This window comes from Carcharodon carcharias, chromosome 8 (genome assembly GCF_017639515.1).
Source record: "Carcharodon carcharias isolate sCarCar2 chromosome 8, sCarCar2.pri, whole genome shotgun sequence".
Classification (NCBI taxonomy): Eukaryota; Metazoa; Chordata; class Chondrichthyes; order Lamniformes; family Lamnidae; genus Carcharodon; species Carcharodon carcharias.
The window spans coordinates 10,208,216-10,233,858 of record NC_054474.1 but is presented as its reverse complement, the minus strand read 5'-3'; the positions used below and the strand labels follow the sequence as shown (position 1 = coordinate 10,233,858).

General features: G+C 42.6%; 1 protein-coding gene across 1 annotated transcript; it reads left to right on the top strand.

Moving 5' to 3' along the window:
• Positions 1–3,702: 3,702 nt before the first annotated feature.
• LOC121281388 (protocadherin gamma-A11-like) lies at positions 3,703–25,147 on the top strand. The gene is made up of 4 exons (XM_041194331.1): positions 3,703–6,159; positions 17,366–17,487; positions 23,811–24,009; positions 24,692–25,147. Exons 1-4 carry the CDS (start codon positions 3,703–3,705, stop codon positions 25,145–25,147), a joined length of 3,234 nt encoding a protein of 1,077 aa, XP_041050265.1.
• Positions 25,148–25,643: the final 496 nt, after the last annotated feature.

Below are 25,643 nucleotides of genomic sequence, written 5' to 3'. Positions count from 1 at the left end.
GGAAATTTGCAGATGACACAAACCTTGGCTGGAGAGTTGATAGTGAAGTGGATAGTTGTTGTCTCCAGAATTATATAAATGGTTTGGCTGAGTGGGCAGAAAGTTGGCAAATGGAATCAATCCAGAAAAGTGTTATGTAAGGCATTTTAGGAGGGCAAACAGATCAAGGGAATACTCAATAACGGGGAGGATATTGTGAGGGTTTGAGGAAGTGAGAGACCTCGGAGTGCATGTCCACAGGTACTTGAAGGTGGCAGGACACGTGGACAAGATGGTAAATAAAGCAAGTGGAATGTTTTTCTTTATTGGGTGGGGTATTGAATACAAAAGAAGGGACGCAATGATGGAACTGTATAAAACGCTGGTTAGGCTACAGCTGGAATCTTGTGTACAGTCCTGGTCACCACATTTCAGGAAGAAGGTAATTGCTCTGGAGAGAGTACAGAGAAACTTTACAACAAAGCTGCCAGGGCTTGAACATTGCAGCTATGAGGAAAGATTGGATAAGCTAGTGAACAGAGAAGGCTGAGGGGTGACCTAATTGTGGCAGGCAAAACTATGAAGGCCCTAGATAGTGTAGACAGTAAAGGCTTGTTTGCCCTAGCTGGGGGGGTGGGGGGGGGGTCAATTACCCGGGGCACATATTTAAGGTGATTGATAGAATTATTAGTGAGGAGATTAGGAAAAATGTGTTCACTCGGAGAGCAATGGGCCTCTGGAATACATTGTTTAGATCGGTGGATGAGGCTGTAACACTCAACTTATTTAAAAGATGCTTGGATCTGCATCTGAATTGCTGTACCCTGTAAGGATATGGACCCTGTGCTGGAAAGTGGGATTAAAATGAGCGCCTAGTTTCTTTCTTTATCCTTTTCTGACCAGCAGAAGTATGATGGACTGAATGGCCTCTTTCTGCGCCGTAACTTTTCTATTATTCTATGGTTCTATGGAATTGCACAGCGTTGGGTCTAGTCAACAGTCAGGCAAGGCCATCAGGGTTGGAGCAACTAAAAGCAGGAATGCTCAAGAGAAAAGTATTAAAAAAGCACATGTATCTTTGAGAGTTCTGGGGGTCGAAGAGTTTACAGAGATAACGAGTGGCAGAGGCACGAATCGTTTTGATTTCAGAAGTTGACACTGGGTCGAACTGCAGACCGTGGAAAAATGTGAGCAACAAGGACGATCAATTCTGTTAGAAAGTCCACAACTCGAAATTTGCATAGCAGTGCAAAACCAAATGAATTATATTTGATGGTATTTGAATAGGTATTTAATAGATTTAGCAAATATTTTACTTACTGTCGTCAGGTATGCAGTAGGACAATAGTGCTAAATAAACAGAGGCTAACCGAGTGGATTTTTTAGTATCTCAGAATGCTTCAACGTGGTGAAGCTATGACACATGACTATTTGCATGCCAAACAGCATGCAATGGAGAGGTCTAAGTGATCCCACCGCCAGTGGTTCAGAACTAAGCTCTGCAGTCCTATCACATCCAGTCACGACTTGTGGCGGGCAATTAAACAATTAACTGGGGGAAAAGGAGGCTCCACAAACCTCCCAATTCTCACTTATGGGGAGCGCAGCATATCAGTGCAATGATAAGGCTGAAGCATTTGCAACAATTTTCAGTCACAAGTGTCAATTGGATGACCCATCACGGCCTCTGTCTGAGGTCACTGGCAACACAAATGCCAGACTTCAGCAAATTCGATTAATTCCACGTGACATCAAAAGTCGAAAAAAAAGAGGATATGGGTACTGACAACATTTCCACACCAGTTCTGAAGGCTTATGCATCAAGCTACTCCAGTGCAACTACAATATTGACAGCTACCCGCAATATGGAAAATTGCCCAGGTATGTCCAGTGTACAAAACGCAGGACAAATTCGACACAGACAATTACTGTCCCATCAGCCTACACACAATCATCAGCAAGTTGATGGCAGGAGTTGTCAGCAGTGCCATCAAGTAGCACTTTCTTAGCAATAACCTGCACACTGACGAATAGTTTGGGTCCCGCCAGGCCACTCCGCTCCTGATCTTATTGCAGCCTTTGTCCAAACTTAGATCAAAGAGCTGAACTCAGGAGGTGACGTGAGAATGACTGCCCTTGACATCAGGGTAGCATTTGACCATGTTTGGCACCAAGGGGCCCTAGCAAAACTGGAGTCAATGGGAATCAGGGGAAAGTTCTCTATTAGTTGAGTCATATCAAGCAGAAAATAAACAGTTTCTGGAGGTCAATCATCTCAATACTGGTCAGTGCTGCAGGGATTCATCAGGGTAGTGTCCTAGGCCCAACCATTTTCAACAGAAGTGAGGATGTTTGCTGATGATTGCACAATATTCAGCACCAGTTGTGACTTCTCAAATACTGAAGTAGTCAGTGTCGGTATGCAGCAAGTCCTGGACAAATGACGAGTAACATTCGTACCACACAAGCGCCAGACAATGGCCATCCCCAAAAGGGGATAATCAAACCATGGCATTTAAGTGCATTGCCTTCACTGACTCTCCCACTATCAACATCCTGGCCGTTATCATTGACCAGAAACAGAACGGGCCCATCAATTTAATTTCTGTGGTCAAAGGCTGGGAATGCTGCGGCGAGTGACTCACCCCATGACTTCTCAAACCCTAGCCACAAATTACAAGGCACAAGGCAGGAATGTGATGGAATGCTTCCCACTTTCCTGGATGAGTGCAGCTCCAACAACACTCAAGAACACCATCCAGGCAAAGCAGACCACTTGATTGGCACCCCATCCACTGCCTGAAACTCCCTCCAAAATTGATATACAGTGGCAAAAGTGTGTGTGATCTACATGATGCATTGCAGCAACTCATCAAGGATCCTTCCACAGCATCTTCCAAATTGGCGACCTCTATCTCCTCAAAGGACCAGGGCAGCTGATACATGGAACCACCACCACCTTCAAGCTCCCTTACAAACCATACATCATCCTAACTTGAAGAGATATTGCTATTCTTTCACTGTTGCTGGGTCAAAACTATGGAACTCCCTTACTACAGCTCTGCGGGTGTACTTTAGTGGTTCAAGAAGGCGGCTCGCCATCACATTCTCGATGGCAATTAGAAATGGGCAATTCGTGCTGGCCTAGCCAGTGAATATTTTTTTTAAAGGTTTTTGGTTTGGCGGAAAAATATGCTTTCAATAATGCTACGAGTCAGCTTCTTTTTTAGATTGTGCGAGGAAAGTCCTAATACACATCAACAGTAAGTTTTCAGTAAAACCAAACGAAAAATATACGATTTGTCAGGGCATGTGATTTAAAGTTGTTCAAGATTAAATTTAAAAAATCATCCTGCCAGGTTCCGCATCGGCATGAATGCTTTAAGAGTGTGAGGTGCTATTATTGGTTGCGGCTCTTTGTGTCGCTGTCTACCCAATGAGGAGATGAAATGTCGCTGGAGATCCAATGCCACTCCTATGAAGCAAAACGCTGCGCAATGCCGGAGAACAGATAATACACATTTTTCGGTGTCCTCCATTAGGCCTTGACGGATTTTTATTAACTTATGGCGATTCTAACCTAAGCAGTTCATCATTGCACAAAACGGAGCGTTCAATCTCGAACAACAAGGTATGAATAACACCAGTCTCCAAATAATAGGAAATGTGGTTGAAAATTTCATTCAACTGATAATCGTTTAGTTTTGCCATTTTCGTTCAGAAATGGGCGATGTCATTAATTACCCGTTTTCAATGTGGCACATTCTTTGTGGAATACTTTTGTACGCTTCTGATTCAATTTGCGCAGATATTCGTTACTCCATTCCCGAAGAATTAGAGCCTGGTGCCTTTGTCGGCGACATTGCTCGGGATTTGGGGTTAGACGCTGCTCAGCTTGCGGCTCACAAGTTTCGGATTATATCTGAACAGAAATTGAAATATCTGGACGTGAATTTTAAAACAGGAACATTGGTCATAAACAAAAAAATAGACAGGGAACAGCATTGCCATCAGGACCTTGTCTGTGTAATGAGGTTGGACGCTGTGACTGAAAATCCGGTAAAGCTATATCGTGTTGAAATAGAGATTACTGATATAAATGACAATTCGCCCATATTCGATAGAAGAGAATTCAGCTTCGAAATCTCAGAAATGACGTCGCCCGGAGCGCGCTTCAGGCTTCAGAACGCGAATGACCCGGATGCCGGGACCAACAGTGTCCGCACCTATGAACTCAGCCGCAATGAACATTTCATTTTGGATCTGCAAACCAATAAGGAGCAAACAGACACGCCAATTCTAGTTCTTGGGCGATCACTGGACCGAGAACAGCAACCCATTCATCAGTTAACGCTGAAGGCGATTGATGGAGGAACGCCTCGCAGGACCGGAACCACACGCTTTGCCATCACAGTAGTTGATGTGAACGACAATGCACCAGTTTTCGAACAGGATGTCTATCAGGTCACGATCCCAGAAGATGTACCGTCAGGCCTGTTGATATTGCAAGTCAAGGCCGTTGATATGGACGAAGGCCTGAATGGTGAGGTAGTCTATTATTTTAGCGACAACACTCCCAGTACAATACGTAGACGATTTAGAGTGGACGCGGGAAGTGGAGAAATAAAAGTAATTGGCAGCCTGGATTTTGAAGAAGCCCATGATTATGCCATATCTGTCCAAGCTAAAGACCGTGGATCAGTGGCTGTTGCCGCATACTGTAAAGTTATGGTCAACGTTACCGATGTTAATGATAATGCTCCTGAAATAACAGTAGCCTCCACATTCAATCCGCTTCGAGAGCAAGCTCCTCCAGGGACTGCAGTAATTCTTATAAAAGTAATCGATGCGGACTCTGACGAGAAAGGAGAGGTTTCCTGTCGTGTCAGACAAAACAGTCCCTTTAAGCTTGATAGTTCGTTTAATAATTATTACGCAGTGGTCACTATGAGTGTCATAGATCGTGAAACAAATCCTGAGTATAACATTACTGTTACATGCGAGGATGGAGGTTCCCCTCCGCTCCAGACCAACAAAACCATCCCAGTTCAAGTCTCCGACATAAATGACAACGCGCCGCGCTTTACGCAGCCTTCGTTTACCATGTATGTGATGGAAAATAATGCTATGGGCTTTTCTATCGGTTCTGTGTCAGCGTTTGATCCAGATTACAGCCAAAACGGTAAATTAAGCTATAACATTTTGGACAGCCTCGTTCATGGTTTGTCTATAATGAGTTTTGTCTCAATAAATTCAGCCAGTGGTGCGATCTACGCAGAAAAGTCGTTCGATTACGAGCAAATTAAAACGTTTCAAGTCCATGTGGAAGTAAAGGATGCTGGATTCACCCCGCTAGGTAGCAACGCAACTGTGAATGTCATCATCACAGATCAGAATGACAATGCCCCTGTGGTCTTGTCACCTTTGCCAAGAGAAGGATCCGCAGCAGAGGACACGATGCCTAAAACTGCCAATTCGGGTTACTTGCTTGCAAAAGTAACAGCCAGCGATGCCGATTCTGGACAGAACGCCCAAATTTCCTATCACATTCTTCAGCCCACTGATGAAAGTCTGTTCATTGTGGCTCCTGAAACAGGGGAAATTTGGACTATTCGCCTCTTGGAGCAGAAAGATCCACTCAGGCAAAAAATCGTGATTCTGGTGAAAGACGGTGGAACCCCATCCCTTTCATCTACAGTCACCATCAATGTATCAGTGCTGCATGGTGACACCGAAAATGCATCCAGTATCGGTTTGTTATGGACATCTGGGCCATGGAAGTCAGATCTAAACTTTTGTTTAATCATTTCGTTCGGCATAACTTCGTTCATCTTGCTTTTGGCTATTGTAATACTCAGTATTAAGGTTCACAGAGGCGGAAGGAAAATTAATAGTTGTTGCTGGAACGTGACGTACTTTTCCAGAAGGGGTTCGTTACGTGGAATTCAGAAGGTTAGGGTGAATCTTCAGGTACCACTAGGTTATACGGATGCATACGAAAGCGATTCCTTCCCACAATCATTTCTCTATGAAGTGGGCCCTGATTCAGCTATGAGTGATTTCATAAAGTTACATGGCTCGTCCGCACCAATAATTTATATCAGAACTGGAACCTGTGTGGCTGCAGAACACAGAAACGCATCAAAACCTGCGAACAAAGAAACCACTACAATTCAGGAGGTGAGTACATCAGTATCAAAATGTCCAATTTCACTTAGCAAACATTCACTATTGAACCGAAGCTAATAATGTACGCTTGCCTACCGAGTTATATAGCTGACGTCCCATTTTCTAAGCAAAGGAAACAAATATGGCGAATTTATCGTTTAAATATTTAGCACGATTGCGAATAAAATATTATTTCAACACTTGCATTACTTATTTAGTACTTACTACAGATATTTTTACGATTGATAAATCATTTGATCACCAATAAGAACGGGAAAGGATCCACTGGAAAAAGGAATGCAGCAATGGGCAGGGAAAATCAAGACTTGGTACTTCTCAGATGCGAGGAGCGTAAGTGGCAAGAAGGCACTCCTAAGGCAAACTAACTTAGCAATGAAAGGGAATAAATAGGTAAGTGTAAGGGGGTGAATAGAGAACCTAGATGAGAGTTAATTTCAGTAATTTGTAAAGGAAGCTGCTGCAAGTATATTGGAGCCAAGAAACGGCGGACAAAACAACAAATGAGCAATGGAAGACCTTCAAAGAGGGGATAGTTAGCGCTATGATACACGGTCCCAAGCGACAAAGGGAAGAGCATCCGAAGCAAAGGCTTCCTGGGTCACCACAAGCAAAAAGATTAAAACGAAGCGCAAAGGCACGGCTAATGATAAATGTCCATCGAATAATAGAGGGGAGGGCCAAGCTGAATGTGGAAATTACAAAGGAGAATAGAGAAAAGGAATAAGGCCAAAGACAGTGCATGCGTATAAATTAGTGGGCAACAAAAAAGGAGCACAAATTGTAACAATAAATGGTAAGGAGCCGCCAAAGGAAGAGTGAGGCAGATTTGGGCTATACAAGATATCTTCTGCAGAAACAGAGGGCATAATTCAGCTGTCAAGTGAATAGTTTGCATCTAGCTACCAGGGATTTCACTCCTTTTTTGAACAGGTTTGTAATTTTAGGAATCCTCCAGTTCCCTAATATTTAATGAAGTTTGGAACTTTGTGGCCAGAACCCTAGATATCTGCACTACTTCTTTAGCAAACTAGGAGCCATCCCATCCAGACCGAGGGGCCTTTCTACTTTGGGCGCTGCAAACATTTTACGTGTCTCATGGCGGAAACTATGCTGCAAAAATGATAGTACACGAAGAGGAAATATAGCAATTACATGGGATTAAAATACAGAGGAGAAACGTAAAAGGTTTGCAGCGCTCAAAGTAGAAAAGTCCCTCTGCCGACATGGGGTGCATCCTAGTTTGCTAATGGTAGCAGTGTAGATAGTTAAGGATCTGGCCACAGCCTTCCAACCTTCATTAAATATTAGATAACTAGAGGATTGCAAGTATTACATACCTGTTCACAAAAGGAAACCTAGTAGCTAGGCAGAAATCAGCCTAACGTGCGTGGTAGGGAACGCTGTGGAATCAATAATCAGAGGCAAAATTAATTGCCACTTCGAGAAATACGAATGAATAAATTACTTGCAGCGCATATTTATAAAAACAAATAGTGTTTGACTAACTTAATTGAGTACATCGATGAAGTAGTGGAGAGGCACGATGAAGGTAATGTGCTTGATGCTGTGTATATAGACTTTCAGAATGTTTTTGATAAAGTAGCACAGCGGGAGAGAGAGTACGAAAGTGTGAAGTATCGCAAGTTGTTAGGATGAATGCGATCAGACAACATGAATTAAACGGTACATTTCTTAATGGCATACAGGGACAGAGAGACCTAGGTGTTTACATAAAGAGATGAAAAATAGGAGCAGGAGTAGGCCACACTGCCCGTCGAGCCTGCTCCGCCACTCAATAAGTTCATGGCTGGTCTTGGGCTTCAACCCGTTTTCCCTCCCGCTCACTATATCCTTAATTCCCTGAGACTAAAGATCGGTCTATCCCAGACGTAAATGTATTCAACGAAGGAACACCTACAACCCTCTTGGGTAGAGAATTCCAAAGATTCACAACCCTTTGAGTGAAGATATTTCTCCTCATCTCAGTCCTAAACGATAGACCCCTTACCCTGAGACTGTGCCCCCGTGTTTTAGATTCCCCCACCAACGGAAATAATCTCTTAGCATCCATCCTGTTAAGCCCCACCAGAACTTTATAGGTTTCAATGAGGTTGCCTCTCATTCTTTTGAACTCGAGAGAACATAGGCCAAATTTACCCAGCTGCTCATCGTAGGGCAACCCCCTCATCCAGGGATCAATATTGAAATTCATTTATGGGATGTGGGTGTTTATTGCCCATCCCTAATTGCCCTTGAGAAGGTAGTGGTGAGCTTCCGTCTTCAGCCGCTGCAGTCCATGTCATGTAGCTCACCAATAGTGCTGGTTGGGAAGGAATTCCAGGATTTTGACCTAGTGACAGTGAAGGAACAGTGATATATTTCACAGTCAGGATAGTGGGTGGCTTGGAGGGGAACTTCCAGGTGATGGTGTTCCCATTTGTCTGCTGCACTTGTCCTTCTAGATGGTAGTGGTCGTGGGTTTGGAAGGTGCTGTCTAAGGAGACTATCTGAGTTTCTACAACGTGTCTTGTAGATGGTACATACTGCAGCCACTGTTTGTTGGTGGTGGGAGTAAATATTTGTGGATTGGGTGCCAGTCAAGCAGGTTGCTTTGTTCTGCATTTTGTCAAGCTTCTTGAGTGCTGTTGGAGCTGCACTCATCCAAGCAAGTGGAGAGTATGTCATCACACCCCTGACTTGTGCCTTGTAGATGGTGGACAGGTTTGGGGAGTCAGGAGGTGAGTTACTTGCTGCAACATTCCTAGTCTCTGACCTGCTCTTGTAGCGGCAGTATTTATATGGCTAGTCCAATTCAGTTTCTGGTTAATGATAAGCCCGAGGTTGTTGATAGTGGGGGATTCGGCAATGCCAATGCAATTGGGTTTCTAGGGGCGATTGTTAGATTCTCTCTTGTTACAGGTTGCCATTGCCTGGCACTTGTGTAACGTGAATATTACTTGTCCCTTGTCAGTTCAAGCCTGGATATTGTCCAGGTCTTGCTGCATTTGGACATGGACAGATTCAGTATCTGAGGAGTTGTGAATGGTGCTGAATATTGTGCAAACATCGCCACTTCTGACTTTCTGATGGAAGGAAGGTCACTGATGAAGCAGCTGAAGCTGGCAGGGCCTAGGACACTACCCTGAGGAACTCCTGCAGTGATATCTTGGAACTGAGATTAATGACCTCCAACAATCACAAGCATCATCCTTTGTGCTAGATATGAATCCAGCCAGCGGAGAGTTTTCCCCCTGGTTCCCATTGACTCCAGTTTTCATCGGGCTCCTTGAAGCCACACTTGGTCAAATGCTGCCTTGATGTCAAGGGCAGTCACTCTCACTTCACTTCAATTTACATTTGCTCTACTGCCTCCAGTTCACGTATATCCTTTCTTAAATGTGAAGACCAAAACTGCACATAGCAGATGTGATCTCACCAAAACACTGTACAACTGTAGGATGACTTTTTAACTCCTGTTCTCCAATCCTCGTGCAATAAAGGCCAACATGCCATTTCCCTTCCTAATTACTTGCTGCATCTGCATGCAAACTTTCTGCATTCGTTGCACAAGCAAACCGAAGTCTATTTGATGATCAAGACTTACAAGCTTCTCATTTCTGAAAAAAATTCTGCTTTTATATACTTATAACAAAAGTCAATAACTTCGCATTTTGCTATCACATAGCTCATCTGCCAATTTGTTGCCCACTCACTTAACCTGTCCGTATTTACTTGCAGCATCTCTTTGTCCTCCCCACAGTTTACCTTTCCACCTAGTTTGGTATAATCAGCAAACCTAGATACATTACTATCTGTGTCTTCATCTAACTTATTCACATTGATTGTAAGTAGCTGAGGTTCTTGCATTGATCCTTGTGGCACTACATTATTCACTGCCTGCCAACTTGAGAAAGCTCCGCTTATGTTCCCCTCTCTGTTTTCTATCCGTTAACCAATGCTTTTCCCATGCTAATATATTACCCCCAACTCCATGAGCCTTTATTTTTCCTGTTTACATTTTGAGCGGCACATTATGAAATGCCTTTTGGAAATGCAGGCAATCAACATCTACCTGGTTCACCTTTATCTACTCTAGTCGTTACATCCTCAAAAAAATTCTATTAGATTTATCAAACAGGATTTCCCATTCTTAAAGCCATGTCGCCTTGTTCTAATCATAGTATTTTCCCCTAAGCGTTTTGTTAAGAATTTGTTATTAATAGATCCCTGCATTTCCCAATAACTGATGTTAGGCTAACCAGCCCGTTGTTTACTGTTCTCTCCCTCCCTTCTTTCTTGATGGTGTAACACTTGCCAGCTTCCAATATAGTGGGACCATTCCTGTATCTAAGCAATTTTGGAAAATTATAGCTAGCACAACCATTATCTCTGCAGCTGTCACTTTTAGAGTCCGAGGGTGTACGACATCAGATCCAGGGGATTTGTTGGATTTAAGTCCCTTAAATTTCTTCAATAGTTTATCTCTGCTGATATTACTTGCCACAAGTACCTCACTCTTTTTAGCCCCTAGAATATCGTTTATTTCTGATATGGAACATGTATCTTCTACAGTGAAGAAAGGCACAGAATATTTGTTCAATACCTCTGCCATTTCCTTGTTCCTCATGATCATTTTCCCTTTCCCTGCATCTAAAGGACCATCGTTTACTTTAGCTACACTATTTTATAGGCTTATTAAAGCTCTTACAGTCTGTTTTTATTTTTCTGGCTAGTTTAATCTCATTCTATTTTTTCCCTTTTTATCAGCTTTTTGGCGGGCCTTTGTTGGCTTCTAAAACATCCTCAGTCCTCAGAATTACTATTGTTGTTTGCAACATGTTGAGCCTCTTGTTTTACTCCAATACTATCATTAACGTCCTGAGTGACCCATGGATTGATACTTTTTTCTGAGGTCTTGTTCTTTAATGGATTGTCTTTTTCTTGAACATTTTGAATGTTTATCTAAATGCTTCCCACTGTTAATTTACCTCCATACCTTTTAATCTATTTACCCAATTTACCTTAACCTGTACCCCCATCATATCTATGTAATTGGTTTGTTTAAGTTTAAGATTTTTGTTTACGATTTGAATATGCCACTTTTAAACTTAACATGGAAGTGAATGCCATTATGGTCGATATTGTCCAGTGGACCTTTTACTATGCTATTGCTCATTAACACTGCTTCATTACACAATGCTAGATCAAAGATGGTTTTACCCCTAATCGGTCCCATTTCATATTGCTCCAAAAACTGTCGCAAAAACGTTCTACAAACTCATCTTATAGATCATTCTTGCCAATTTGATTGTCCCAGTGTATATAAAGATTGAAGTCCCCCACAATTATTACATTTCCTTGTTCAGTGTTCTGCCCAATTGTATAACCTCTGTTTGGGGGTTTATAAACTACTCCCACCAGTGCTTTGTGACTTTTGCTGTTCCTAATTTCCTCCATACCAATTCTGCTATATGAGCTTTAGAGGCCAGATCCTTTCTCGCTAACTACCTTATGCCATCCATTACTATAAGGGCTACGCCACCTCCTTTGCCATTCTATCTGCCCTTGTGAAATATTGTGTACCCTGGAGTAATTATTTCCCAACGTTGATCACCTTGTAACCATGTTTCTATAATGGCGATATAGAATGTTTCTATAATGGCGATTCTAAATTATGTTTCTCTATTTGTGCCGTTAGTTCCTTTATCTTACTACAGATGCTTCGTGCATTCGGATAAAGGATATTTAATTTCATTTTCTACACTTAAATTCCCTGAAATAACCTCATTCACTGACATACATTTTTTAAGCTCCCTGCCCCTTCCTTTCCCACTATGCTTGCCTTTATCCATATCACTATGCTATTGAGATACCACAACATTTGGCTTTAGATTTCTAGGTTTCCCGTCACAAAATTGGCTAGAATGATGTATAAGATGAGTTTGTAGAATGTTTTTGCGACCGTTTCCGACGTCTTCCGCCCTCATGTGCACTAGTGCCCACTTTAAAGCCCTGTCCACAGCCTAGTTACATGATTCGTGAGGGCACTGGTCTGAACCCAGTTCAAGTGGAGCCCATCCTGTCCCACTGTAATAGCTCACTCTTCCCTGAGTACTGATGCCAGTGCCCCATGAATTGAAACCCCTTCACCCCACGCCACCCTTTGAGCCATGTCTAATTCTCTAACCCCATTAACCATAGCCAATTGCAGAGAAGCCCAAGTAACAACCCAATTATGTTTGATGTTCTGTGTTTTAATTTGTATCCTAACTCCTCAAATTCTCTTATCAGAACATAATTCCTGGTTCATTTCAGGACCCACATGGACCACAATAACTGGGCCCTTCCCCTCCCACTCCCAGTTTCTTTGGAGCCTTGAAGAGATGTCCTCAAGCCTCACACCGGATAAGCAACACAACCTTCAGAGTTCCATGTCATAGCTGCAGACAACAGTGTCTTTCTCCCTGACTATACTGTCCCCTATCATTATCACGCTCCTCTTTGATCCACCCACTTGAATTGCATCCTTCACCATGGTGCCATGGTCAGTCTGCCCATCAACTCTGCAGACCTTATCCTCATCCACACAGGTAGCAAGCACCTTTTACCTGTTGGACAAAGTCAGTGACTGAAGGCCCTCCATCACCACATGCTGGATCCCCATACCTGCCTGACCTGCAGCCATACCGTTCTGTCCCTGACCATTGACAATTGTAAAGTGTTGCTGATGCCGTTAGTGTGTTGGCGTTCTGAAATAAAGTGTTCAGGTAACTTCCCCCTCCCCCCCAACCCCACCCCCATCCCCCAATGCATCACAGTGCCAGCAGCTCAGCCTGCAGCTTAATGCCTCTGAGCTGAAGCACCCCAAGCCGCAGATACTTAGTGCAGATGTGTTTGCCTTGGATCACTCATTGCGCAGTTACAAAACATCACGCACCCTGCCACCTTTATAATGTGTTAGTTGTTAAATAAATTAGCTTTGCTTAATTACCTTATGCTTAATAGACCCCACTACTCTCAATTATCTTTTGCTACTGCTAGCAACTTTAATACCACCAATAAGACATTGCAATTACTAATACATTACACAGTTTTGAAAGATAAGGGAGAAAATACTCACCAGCCAGTCACTTTTCTGTTTCTCTGTGGCATCACATTTTGTTTTATTATTATCTCCACTCGTGCCTTTTTCAGACTCAGCTCACTGTTAATGGTCCCTTTGCTCTGTCCGCACAGCCTCACTGTTAATAGCCTCTCTCCTCCTACACCCTCCCTGTTAATGACCCCGCTCCCCTTGCACAATCTCGCTGTTAATTGCCCCGCTCCTCTTGCACGGTTTCGCTGTTAATTACCTCGCTCCTCTCGCATCCTCTCTGCTAAAGACGCAGCTCCTCTCACACTCTCTTCACTGTTAATGAAGCCGATCCTCACACTCCCTCCTTGTTAATGGCCTCACTGCTCCTCCAGCACTTTCTCACAGTCAGTCGCTCCACTCCTCTCACACTCTCGCGCTCTGTACGTACGCAAATCTTTAACGCAATTTGAATAAACAGACTACAGTACAAAAAGAAGGGAGATATGTTAAACCGCACAGGCCTCAGCTGGGGTAATGTGTCCAGTTCTGCACACCACACTTCAGGATGACTTTCTAGGCCCCTGAGAGAATGCAAGAGATTTTGCGGTATGTTGCAGGGGATGCGGACTTCCGATACATAATAAGACTAGAGAAGCTGAGGTCGTTCTTTTTATAGCAGAACAGATGTAGGGGACATTTAACGGAGTGTTCAAAATCATTAAGTATTCTGACAAAATAAGTAAGGAGGTACTATTTCCAGATGGACCGTTAACAAGAGGACTCAGATTTAAGGCACTTGGTAATAGAACCAGAGATGAAATGAGGATAATTTGTTTTATGCATCGAGCTGTTATGATCCATAATGCATTTTTGAAAGGGTGGTGGAAGCAGATTCAATTACAACTTCAAAAAGGGATTGGAGAAACACATGAAAGAGTAAACATTGCAGGGTCTACGGGCAAAGGACAAGGCAATGCGCGTAATTGAATAGCCCTTTCAAATATCAGGGAGAGGGAGGCGAGTATGGTGGCGTCATACCCTTCTGTCTATGTCTCTGATTCAAAGTGGACGCATTGACGGAGAGAGGGCATTGAGGGAACTGAGAGAAACCGTGTATTGGAGTCAATGTGTAAACACATTCTTTCCAAAATATTTGATGTTGCTGTGGTACTGAAATTGCACGAGAGGAAATAATTAAGGATTCGATACAAATTTGAGTTTCCACTACCCAATATTTCAGGTAAAACTGCATTGTTAATGCACTGCTAGCCTGTTGTTCTCATATTTAGCGACAGCCTAGTCATTTTTTAAATTCAATCACGGGATGTGGGCTTCGCTGGCTGGGCCAGCATTTATTTCCCATCCCTAGCTGCCCTTGAGTAGGTGGTGGTGAGCTGCTTTCTTGAACCGCTGCAGGTCATATGGTGTAGGTACACCCACAGTGCTGTTCGGAAGGGAGTTCCAGGATTTTGACTCAGCGATAGTGAAGGAACGGCAATACATTTCCAAGTCAGGACGATGAGCGACTTGGAGGGGAACTTCTATTTGGCATTGTTCCCCACTATCTGCTGCCCCGGTCCTTCGTGATGTTAGTGGTCGTGAGTTTTGAAACTGCTGTCGAAAGTGTAGTTGTGAATTCCTGCAGTGCATCTTGTAAATGGTAAACACTGCTGTTGCCATGCATCGGTGGTGGAGGGAGTGAATATTTGTGGATGTGGTGTCACTCAAGATGGCTGCTTTGACCTGGACGGTACCACACTTCTTGAGTGTTGTGGGAGATGCATTCATCTAGCCAAGTGGGGAATATTCCATCACACCTCTCATTTGTGCCTTGTAGATGTTAGACAGGTTTTGTGGAGTCAGGAGGCGAGTCACTCATCGCACAATCCCTACCCTCTAACCTGCTCTTGTAGCCGCAGTATATATATATATGGCTATTCCAGTCTAGTTTCTGGTCAATGGTAGACACCGAGATGTTGATAGTGGGAGATTCAATGATGGTAATGCCATTGAACATCAAGGGGCGATGGTTAGAAACTCTCTTGTTCGAGATTGCCATTGCCTGACACTTGCATGATGTGGATGGTATTTATCATTGCCAGCCCAAGCATAGATATTGTCCCAGTCCTGCTGTATTTGGACATATGCAGCTTCAGTATCTGAGGAGTCGCAAATGGTGCTGAACATTGTGCAATGATCAGTGAAAATTCCAACTTCTGACCTTATGATGGAACGAATGTCATTGATAAAGCAGCTGAAGATATTTGGGCCGAGGACACTACCTTGCAGAACACCTGCAGTAATGTCCTGGAGATTAGAGGACTGACCTTCAACAACCACAACCATCTTCCTTTTTGCGAGCTTTGGCTCCAACCAGTGGAGAGATTCCCCCCTGCATTCCATTGACTCCCATTTTGCTAGGGCTCATTGATGCCACACACGGTCAAATGCAACCTTGATGTCAACGGAAGTCATTCTTACCTCACCTCTGGAGTTCAGATCATTTGTCCATGTTTTATTCATGGCTGTAATGAGGCCAAGAGCTGAGCGGCCTTGGTGGAATCCAAACTGGGCGACAGTGAGCAGGTTATTACTAAGAAAGTTCAGCTTGATAGCACTGTTGATGACCCCTTCCATTACTTTGCTGATAATGGAGATTAGGCTGATGTGGCAGTAATTGGCCAGTTTAATTTGTCCTGCCTTTCATGTACAGGACATAGTTGGGCAATTTCCCACATAGCCAGGTAGATGCCAGTGTTGTAGCTGTACTGAAACAGCTTGGGTAGGGGCACAGCAAATTCTGGAGCACACGTCTTCAGTACTATTGGCAGAATAGTGACAGGGCCTATAGCCTTTGCACTATACAAACCCTTCAGCCGTTTCATGATATGACATGCAATGAATCAAATTGGCTGAAGACTGTCACCTATGATACTGGGGACCTCCAGAGGAGGCCGAGATGCATCAACCACTCGGCACTTCTGGCTGAATATTGTAGCAAATGCTTCAGCCTTATCTTTTGCACTGGTGTGCTGGGCTCCTCCATCATTAAGGATGCAAACACTTGTGGAGCCTCCTCCTCCAGTGAGTTGTTTAATTGTCCTCCGCCATTCACGACTGGATGTGGCAGGGCTACAGAGCTTAGGTCTGATCGATGGTTGTGGAATCGCTTAGCTCTGTCCATCACTTGTTGTTTATGCTGTTTGGCACGCAAGTAGTCCTGTGTTCTAGCTTCACCAGGTTGACATCTCATTTTTAGGTATGCCTATTTCCGAAAAGAGTGATCATAGATAAGTTTAATTGCGTTAATGTTTTCTCCACATAGACAGATTTGTTAGTGTGGATCCATTGTGCTTGTTAATCATAATTTCCCTGAATTATTTTAAAGCATCTTGTTTCACCTTATTCTTTGCAAAATCAAAATTTTTGCCTGTTAAGTTCAAAGAAAATTATACAAGTGAATTAATGAGTTCACATACCTCTTAGCGACTGGAAAATACACATAATTTAATGTCAATCAGACTTTGAAAGTGTAATTGATTCTATGCAATAATGGAAAGCAGACTCCCAAGTTAGCCCTAGCATCTGAAATTCCTGTAAGGATTACTAAGGCAATGAAGTTTGTCATGGAAATTGTGTATCGACATCACGGTTTTATGATGATATTTTTGCTCCATGGGGATTTGCTTCCTAATTAATATTTCAGGCGAATAGTTGATATTCCTAAGTTATGGACCATCTCTGTTGGAGAATGAAATGCTATTGCCAATGCTGCTGTCTTGTATCAACAACAAGCAACAGCAACAGCAACAATTCGAATTAACATATAAACTTGAATGTAGAGACGCATCCTAAAGCATTTTACAGGGGGCTAATAAGGGCAAATCCGATCCAAGAAAAGGAAATAGAAAAGTGAAATTATTAGTAAAAATCGTGTGTTAAAGGAGTCCTTAAAGATAAAGAAGGGGATGGAGAGTTGGCCAGTTTCAGGAAACTATCCCTTGATCCTTGTATATAGACAACAAATAGTAAATAGGTCAATAGTGGAGTGACGGGTAGGAAGCCAAAAATCTGAGGATCGGAGAGTTAAAGAAGTAGTGCTAGAACTGTGTATGGGGTTAGAGTGTGGAAAATGACAGTAAGACCTTTGTGTTTAATGAGTTGAGTGACAAGGAACCAATGCAAGTCGTTGACGACAGAAGCCATGAACAACAGGAGGCTAAACATGCGAAAATTTGCAGAAGGTAAAGCTTTAGCACAGCAGCAGGAGATCAATGGGTTAGTCAAAACTGCAAGAGACACATGCGTGGATGTTCAAGGCAAGATGGGATGTGGTATGTATGCAGGAGGCTATTGATACGAGGACAATGAACATACGTGTCTTTGTGTTGGATGATATTTGTTGTCAGTAGCTTAATTTATATTCAAATAAGAAATGGAGCTTTTGAAGGAGCAGATACAACTCGAGCCAATGGCTACTGAGGAGGAAGAGTCAGTGGCGAGGCTGTGAGGCCTTTGTGAGGATGAAGAAAATGGCTGAGGCCTTGCCAGTATTGAGCCAAAGGAAACTGCAACTCCTGCAAGACTGAATTTCAGAAAGCCCGTCTGACAGCACAGATAGTATAAGGTGAAGAAAGACAGTGGAAATGCAGTGTTGAAGATCACCAACATAAACGTGGAAAATGAATCCATAATTGTGCTGATGTTGCCAACAAGCAGAATACAGATCTTAAGGATGTCAATGCAAGTATTAATCTTCAGCCAAGAGCCTGAAATGAGACTTAGACAGGTAAGGAAGCACTTGATAACCGTGTTCATGAGATATTAGACAGCTCAGAAAACCCGAGGGTGCAGGGTCCCAGAAGGTGTACAAGTGAAGAAACTCACTGGGGAAGAGACTGTGGCTAATCGTATCAAAAATTATGCAGAGCTCGAGAAGGATATTGTTAGATAATACAGCCTACTAAAAATCACAAACATGTCTTTCAAGCTTTTGACTTGGGCTATTTCATTCCTGAGTGGAGGATGTAAAGCTGATTGGAAACATTCAAACAAAATGTTTCATTCCTGAATGGAGGATGCAAAGTTGATTGGAAACATTCAAATAGAGGTAGATCATGGGCCTGAAAGGTGATCACAATTTGGGAATTAGAGAGCGATTGGATATATTGTGGCACTTTATATACAGAAAAGGACAAAGGCTTATGTTTTTTATTTGGGGGGGGGTGGGGTGTGGGAGGTGGTGGGGGGGGGGGGGGGTCGCCGTATGATGCTGGCTTTCAAAGGAAGAGAGAAATATTTGTGACGTCTGACCTTTACACAATACTAGCTAGTGCCAGAGCTAAGGCGCTACTTGTTCGGCAATTTTGTGGCATTGGGTGATAATGAGGCCAAGGTAGAGTTCTTAAAAGCTGAATGAACTTCCAAATGGCTCACAAAGGGATGGAAGAGAAGAGGTGCAGGAGCAGGGTTCAAAACTGTGCTAGATCTTGGAAAATGACTGCATTGGTAGAAAATGCTAGGACGATCAGAAACAGCTAGATAAATGGTCTCTAATCATATGTTTCGCATCAGACGTGAGGATAGAGGTTCAAGGGCAATAGGTTTAAAGAAGCAGTTGATTGTCGTAAAAGCACGCTAGGGATTTACCCCAACTTGTGGGTCATCACCTTGTAGAGGTTTGATTTTGAAGAGGAGATAAAGCTGCAAAAAGGTAGGCTTCAACTAGATCTGGTGCTTGTTTGTTATTTATGTGTGCGTCCGAAAAAAAAAAAGCTAAGTTTGCACTCCTTGGACTTGTAGAAATGAAGAGTGTGTCTTATGAGGTTTGGTCAATGAGGACAGAAGTCGGAAACTAGGTGGGCATTGTGGGGTAGGATAAAAGTCGCAGTATTTTGAATATTTCTTACGAGCCTGAATGATAAGAGGTGGACAAAGAAAGCATTGGATTCAATCAGTCTACAAATGGCAACAGCATGAATGAGGGGCTCAACAGCAGTTGGTGTAAGTATAAGTAGAGGGGGAAAATGTTGAGTGGCGAGAATATTAACTCTTTGTGATGGAGAAGATAAGTGGTCAGCAGCTCACTTCGGGGCCAAACGAGATATTGAGTTTTTTAACAAACTGCTGCTTCCTCGGACCAGTGAGCTGAGCGAGGGGCCGATTCAATGAGGCGCTATAAGCTTTGTAGTGTGGTTGAATGATTTTAATATTGTCAGTGTTTAACCAAAGGGAATTGCAGATTTATTCAATAGTGAATTTCAGGTAAGAATTCTGACAAAATAGACAGTGGTAGATTGTAAAGATATGGGGGGAAAATATAACCTAATGCCAGCAATATATTTGTGGAAACTGCAGTAAGAGATTTGGAAAGCACGTACACAAGGATGAGAAGGGTACAAGGGCCTGCGTAGGTAAGAACATAGTTTAATGATAAAAATGAAAGCCGCCGTAGTCCGAGAGGACCATCGGAAGCTCTGTCATTCGAGAGAGGCGGCTGATGGTGAGTTTAACCTGTGGGTCACCACACCTCAGACACGGGCCGAGGTTTAGAATGCCGGGCCTTCATGGATGACTTTAGCCGGTACGGAAATTGAACCCGCGCTATTAGTGCCAATCTGTATATTAATGCAACCATCCAGCTAACTGGGCTAAATTATCATAGACGAATTTTACCTGTAGCAGAACCTTTCAGCGTAGAATCCATCAAAGCTCAATAGTGAGTGAAGGCATTGAGTACAAATGAAGTCGTTACCCCATGTCACAAAATTCAGAACAGTAACAGATAATGCGCCATTCTCAGGATGATATATAATGTCATCAGGATTTGCTTTCGGCTATTTTAGTGGGAATGAAGGGAAACCCTGACTCGAGGAATTTGAACAGAAAGTTGTAAGCGAGATAACTCATGGTTTGGCACGATAAAAAGTATTTGAATGTGAGAGGACAATTGGAGATGGCTTTGTAGTTTGCAGAGAGAAATGTGCCACAGACTTCTGGAGGATGCGGTATTAGCCGCTTTCAAACGGACGGACTCCGCACTTTTAAGAAGCCTATCATTTACAATGACAGCTAGCTGATTCCTATTTTAGAAGTAATTGTGTAGATGGGCTTCAATAAATCAGGCGGCCGAGCTCAAAGTCAAGGTGTTTCTGGAGACTTCAGAAAGGTGCGAGAAAAGATTGGGCAAATTAAAATTTAATACACTGATGGGAGGCTTGGGGAATGGTTGGTTTCATGAACAGGGACATTTGGAACACCTCAGAGAAAGATAATTCGATTCCCTCTATATTGTTACTAAAGATTCTACTAGCTCCCGGGTAAATTATCGGACCTGAGCATAGGAAATGAAACAAGAGCTGACTAGGAGGTGGTTGAGTGATGAGCGAAAGAACCAGAGGTTTTCTTTACACACGATCTTTGGCTAGTTAATTGTAATGGTAGGGCTTGATACCTTCCAGGAAGAACTGGTGATTGGCTAATTCATGCGCGCAACAAGCATTCTTTGGTCTTCATAAAAACAAAAAAACTGCGGATGCTGGAAATCCAAAACAAAAACAGAATTACCTGGAAAAACTCAGCAGGTCTGGCAGCATCGGCGGAGAAGAAAAGAGTTGACGTTTCGAGTCCTCATGACCCTTCAACAGAACTTGCGTTCGAGTCCAAGAAAGAGTCTTCATTGGTCTTCATTCATTTAACCTTTGGGAGCAATGATTTGTACATTAATGCGAATTCGACCACAATGGGACTCGCTGAACGCTTTTCAAGGGGGCAATAACAGCAAATATGAAGGTCATGAGGCAATTGAATACCTAAAAGCCGATGTACAAAGTGGGATAGAAAAGGGATTGGGGATGGCATTGGTGCAAGGCAGTGATTGGAGATGGCTTATTCAGCGATCAAGAGAATGATAACTGTGTCAGATGGCGACATCGACTCAGTGCTACATAATATGAGTTCGAGGAATGGAAGGCTGTGAGTTTAGAAGGGAACATGAGCAGATGTGGAGTTTGGAATCATCAGCATTTGATTTCATTAGAGCAGACACTAAAAAGATGACAACTAAGTTGTGAAAATGATGAAGTGTGACTTGAAGTTTAGGGAGGTTTCGCCATCATGCTAGTTTAGATGGATCAGTCCGTTAACAGTTAAAACAGATTTTTTAAAAAAAAACTTTAGTAAGTTCTAAAGTATCCTCACGCTTGAAACGAATTTCACTCAAAACTAGGACGTCAGCATGACCAACAGCCGAGCAGGATCATTCATTATTAATCTACCAGAAGTGTCCTACCAAGGTGGGTATGACTGGTCAGTTGAATGGCATTCATTGAAGTTAGTAAGTTTAATAGCTAGCAGGCATCCTGGGAGGGAAGTTCGATGAGGCAGGAATGGCTATTTATTTATGTTCTTTTTAAGGAGCAGTAGTAGTTGCCTCAATGGGCCCTGCTCAGAATGCTGAGAAGCAGAGGGCATCCACTAGCACGTACAAAGAAAGTTCACGTCTGTGAGGCTGACCTGAGCATGGAATATAGGAAATAGAGGGAAAGCCGGAACAGCTGGTTAAAAACAATTCAGGGAAGGAAGCAAAGGAGTGCGTCTAGGTCTCTGCCTCAGGCTCAGTAAAAGCAGTCGCAAAAGTAGAAGTAAAACCCAAAAGGCAGCACAGAAAAATGGCCAGCCCAGGAGAAAACAATCGTATGCCAAGGATCTAACTTAGAAGCACGTAAAGCTGAAACTCCAGCTGGAGGGGGGTTAAGAAACACAATATTTCTGGAAAAGAAACACATTTTTGGGAATCTAACTTTATGGTTAAGCCAACAAATAAGCACAATCTAAATGATGGAGTGTCTAGGAAATCAAATAGTAATCATAGGGAAAATACCGAACAAGGATCCCAGGGCTAAGCAATGCACCATACACATAGTTGTACTTGTAATTAAGCTCAATATGTCCATTGTTAGGAGGAAGGGCTTTAGCTAGTTGGGTTGGCTCGGAGTAGATGAAATCGCAACGAATAGCCAAGTGGAGTTGTAAGGGAGACGTCAGTCGGATGCAAACAGCCGATGAATGACACTCAAAATACATTCCCAGATCACATGCATCATAAATGTTCAATATCAGCTGTTACACAACATTATGCAGAAAACCTCTCAACATTACTATTTTGTGCACTTAATATTTTAGACCTTGCTTTAACTTGCAACATATTTTGCGTAAGGGTGTTCGTTCAATATTCATCCATTTGACTTCTGTAACGGAATGGGTGTTGAAGAAACTACCTTCTATATACCCTGATATTCGGTAAACGAGTTTCTGCAGTTGGCAGATGCCCTACTCAGCGACTTTGCATTAAATTGAATGTACTCGTGCATCACAAGCGATAAACGACCAATTCGTGTTCCTTTTTATAGGCAGATGATCAGTTTGTAGTGGGTTGCTTGCTGAAAGTGACGTGGTCAATCTTACAGGTCCAAGCAGACTCCTCGTGAGGGAAGTTATTCACTTTAGCTAACCATTGTAATAGACAATTCCAGATTTAGAACTGACCTTTCGAGGGTGGGTTAGTTATAATGAGCATCTGAGTGTTAGCCAAAGTAATCTTGTATATATTTCATTTTCCCTTGAAGAATTCTTAGTCGGTTTCATTGTTCAAAAACCTTGTATGAACCGGAAAAATAAGACGAAGTCAAGCTAGAGAAAAAAAAACAGCGAAATATTGTTTGACACTCGAGCATTATCCAGCATCATTAATTATTATGCATAATGGATGTTTTGTGGAACGTCGCATTAAGGGGGACGTTGGCTTTAGCAGTTTACACCAAATAGAAGACTGGACTGTCAAAATTTGCAATAAATATACGTGGAGAACTTCTGTCACAGGACTCAGCTTCGTAAGTTTTAAGCCTGTTTGTTTTTCTATTAACATAATTTGTTCTTTGCAATTGGTAATGCGAGTTAAATAGTTTTTCTTGACTATCCCCAGCTGCACGAGTGGGCCTTCTCTTTGAAAATAAGACGAACGCGTGTGGGTCATGCTGCTGCAATAGCGAATGCAGGCTGGAAAACTAAAAATAATGGGTTTTATCCGATAAACAACATTTCTAATTATTGTAATTGTCTTATGTCATTTTAGTTATACCTGATAAAGCAAACATTTAGGACTTTAAATCATTACTTATTGTATCATGGGTGCACACGGATGTTGCAAATGTGGCAAAGAAAACATAAGTCCCCACACAATCTGCTAAAGCAATTCCAATCTAAGGACCAGTTGAGTAGACTGGTTGCATCGTCCAGTTACCCAATGTTGGATGAAGCCGTGAATATTTTAGTAATATGAGTATATTAGATCAGAAGGAATGGCAATCAGGTACATTAACTATAATGCTAATAAGATTATACTTCCACCGGTTCAGCGATAAATAAATATATTGAACAAATGTATTCAACATCAATTAAAGTTGAACAACTTTAAATACACAGAACAATTCTTGCAGTCGTCAATAGAGGCACTGTTTCATTCAGAGTACTTGATGTCATTGTTGAGTTTTTTTTTGTCGCCGTCTAGAAAAAGGATGCTGAAATGTAGCTGGAGATCCAGCACCACTCCCATTACACCAAACACTAAGCAGTACCGAAGAAACGAGCAACAATCAGCTCCCTGCTTACATAGACAAAACAAGGCTCGAGAAGATTTGTATCAGGAGACAAAACGAAGAGTTAGCACTGTTGTACGCAAGTTACAACTTTTCACCTGGATAACCCAGGTAATGAGCAACTACGTTCCTTGAAGGACTGGTGTCCAGATTTTGGTATCAATGAGCAAGTAGCGGTATAGTAGGGAACACCAAAGAGCAGAAATTCACTCATTTTAGGAGATCCACAATAAAGGGAGCAGACAAATCGCGTTAAATGGCGTAGACATTAAAGGAGAATCTAGCAGTACTTTGATCCAGAATTTCCTCCATGCTAAATATCCGTGTGTCACAGTGGAACCTTCTTTATGTGATATTCGTAGACGTTTCATATCCAGTATGTGGACACGTTCGCTACTCAATTCCTGAAGAAATAGAGACCAGTGCCTCTGTTAGCGACATTGCGCAGGACCTGGGGTGAGCCGTAAAAGGGCTATTGCGGCTCAGGTTTCGAAGTGTGTCTGAAAACAGAAAACAGTGTCTAGGCGTGAATTAAAATCTGGAATTCAGTTTATAAAAGAACAAATAGGGAGGAGCTGTGTGAACAAAGCCTCACACGCGTACTGATGTTCGAAGCTGTGATTAAGAGCTCGTCAAAGTTATATCGCGTTGAGATTGAAATTCCAGATGTAGACAAGGGAGATTAACATAAGTATCTCCGAACGAATTTCCCACTTCACAGAATGATCCAGACGCTGGAACTAAGGTGTCCGCTCCTACCAACTGAGCCCAAAACATTATTTTATATTGAAAGCAAACAGCGAACAAACTGGCATTACTGAACTGGTACTGGAGCGACCCCTACCGGGAGCAACGATCGACTCATCGGTTACCACCGACGGCGGTTGCTGGAGGAATTCCCCCAAATTCGGGACCACCCATATTAACATTACTGTGCTTGGTGCGAAAGACAAAGCCCCAGTTTGCGAAAAAACTTCTTGCGAAAAAAATCTTCTACCAAACCACCACTGCGGTGGATATGGACGAAGGTCCAAATGGTAAGGTAATCTATTCTTTCAGCGGTCACACACCTATTAGAGTTCGGGAAGTATATAGCTTAAATTGGGTAAACGGAGAAATAATAGTAACCGTCATTGTGGACTTTGAAGAAGCAATGGTGCAAACTAATGACGGAAGTACATTTCCACTTCTAGGATACTGTGAAGTGTTAATGAAGGTCACCGGTGTTTTGATAACTGCTCTAAAATAGCAACAACTTCTGCGTGGAGCACGATTCCAGCTATGCTGGCCTGAACACTGCAGTAGCTGCTTTGAGAGTTACAGACGAAGTTTCTGAATAAAGGACGGCTGTTTCTTGCCGAATCAACAGCGATATCCCTTTTAAGCTTGATAGATCCTTCAATAACTACTACACCTTAGTCACGCATAGTGATATAGGCCGTGAAAAAGTGCCGGAGTATAACATTGCCATTATATGTACGGATACTGCCGCCACCCCTCCCCCCCCCCCCTCCCTCTCGGCTAACCAAACCATCCGAGTTGAAGTCACAGATATAAATGACAACGCGCTACGCTTTACGCAGCCTTCATTCACAATATATGTAACAGAAAATAATGTTATTGGTGCTTCAATTGATCCCGTGTCAGCCTTTGATCCGGATTTTAATCAAAATTCTCAAATAACGTTTGATATTTTGAGTAAGCAGATACAAGAATTGCCCGCATCCACATTCTTCGCAATAAAC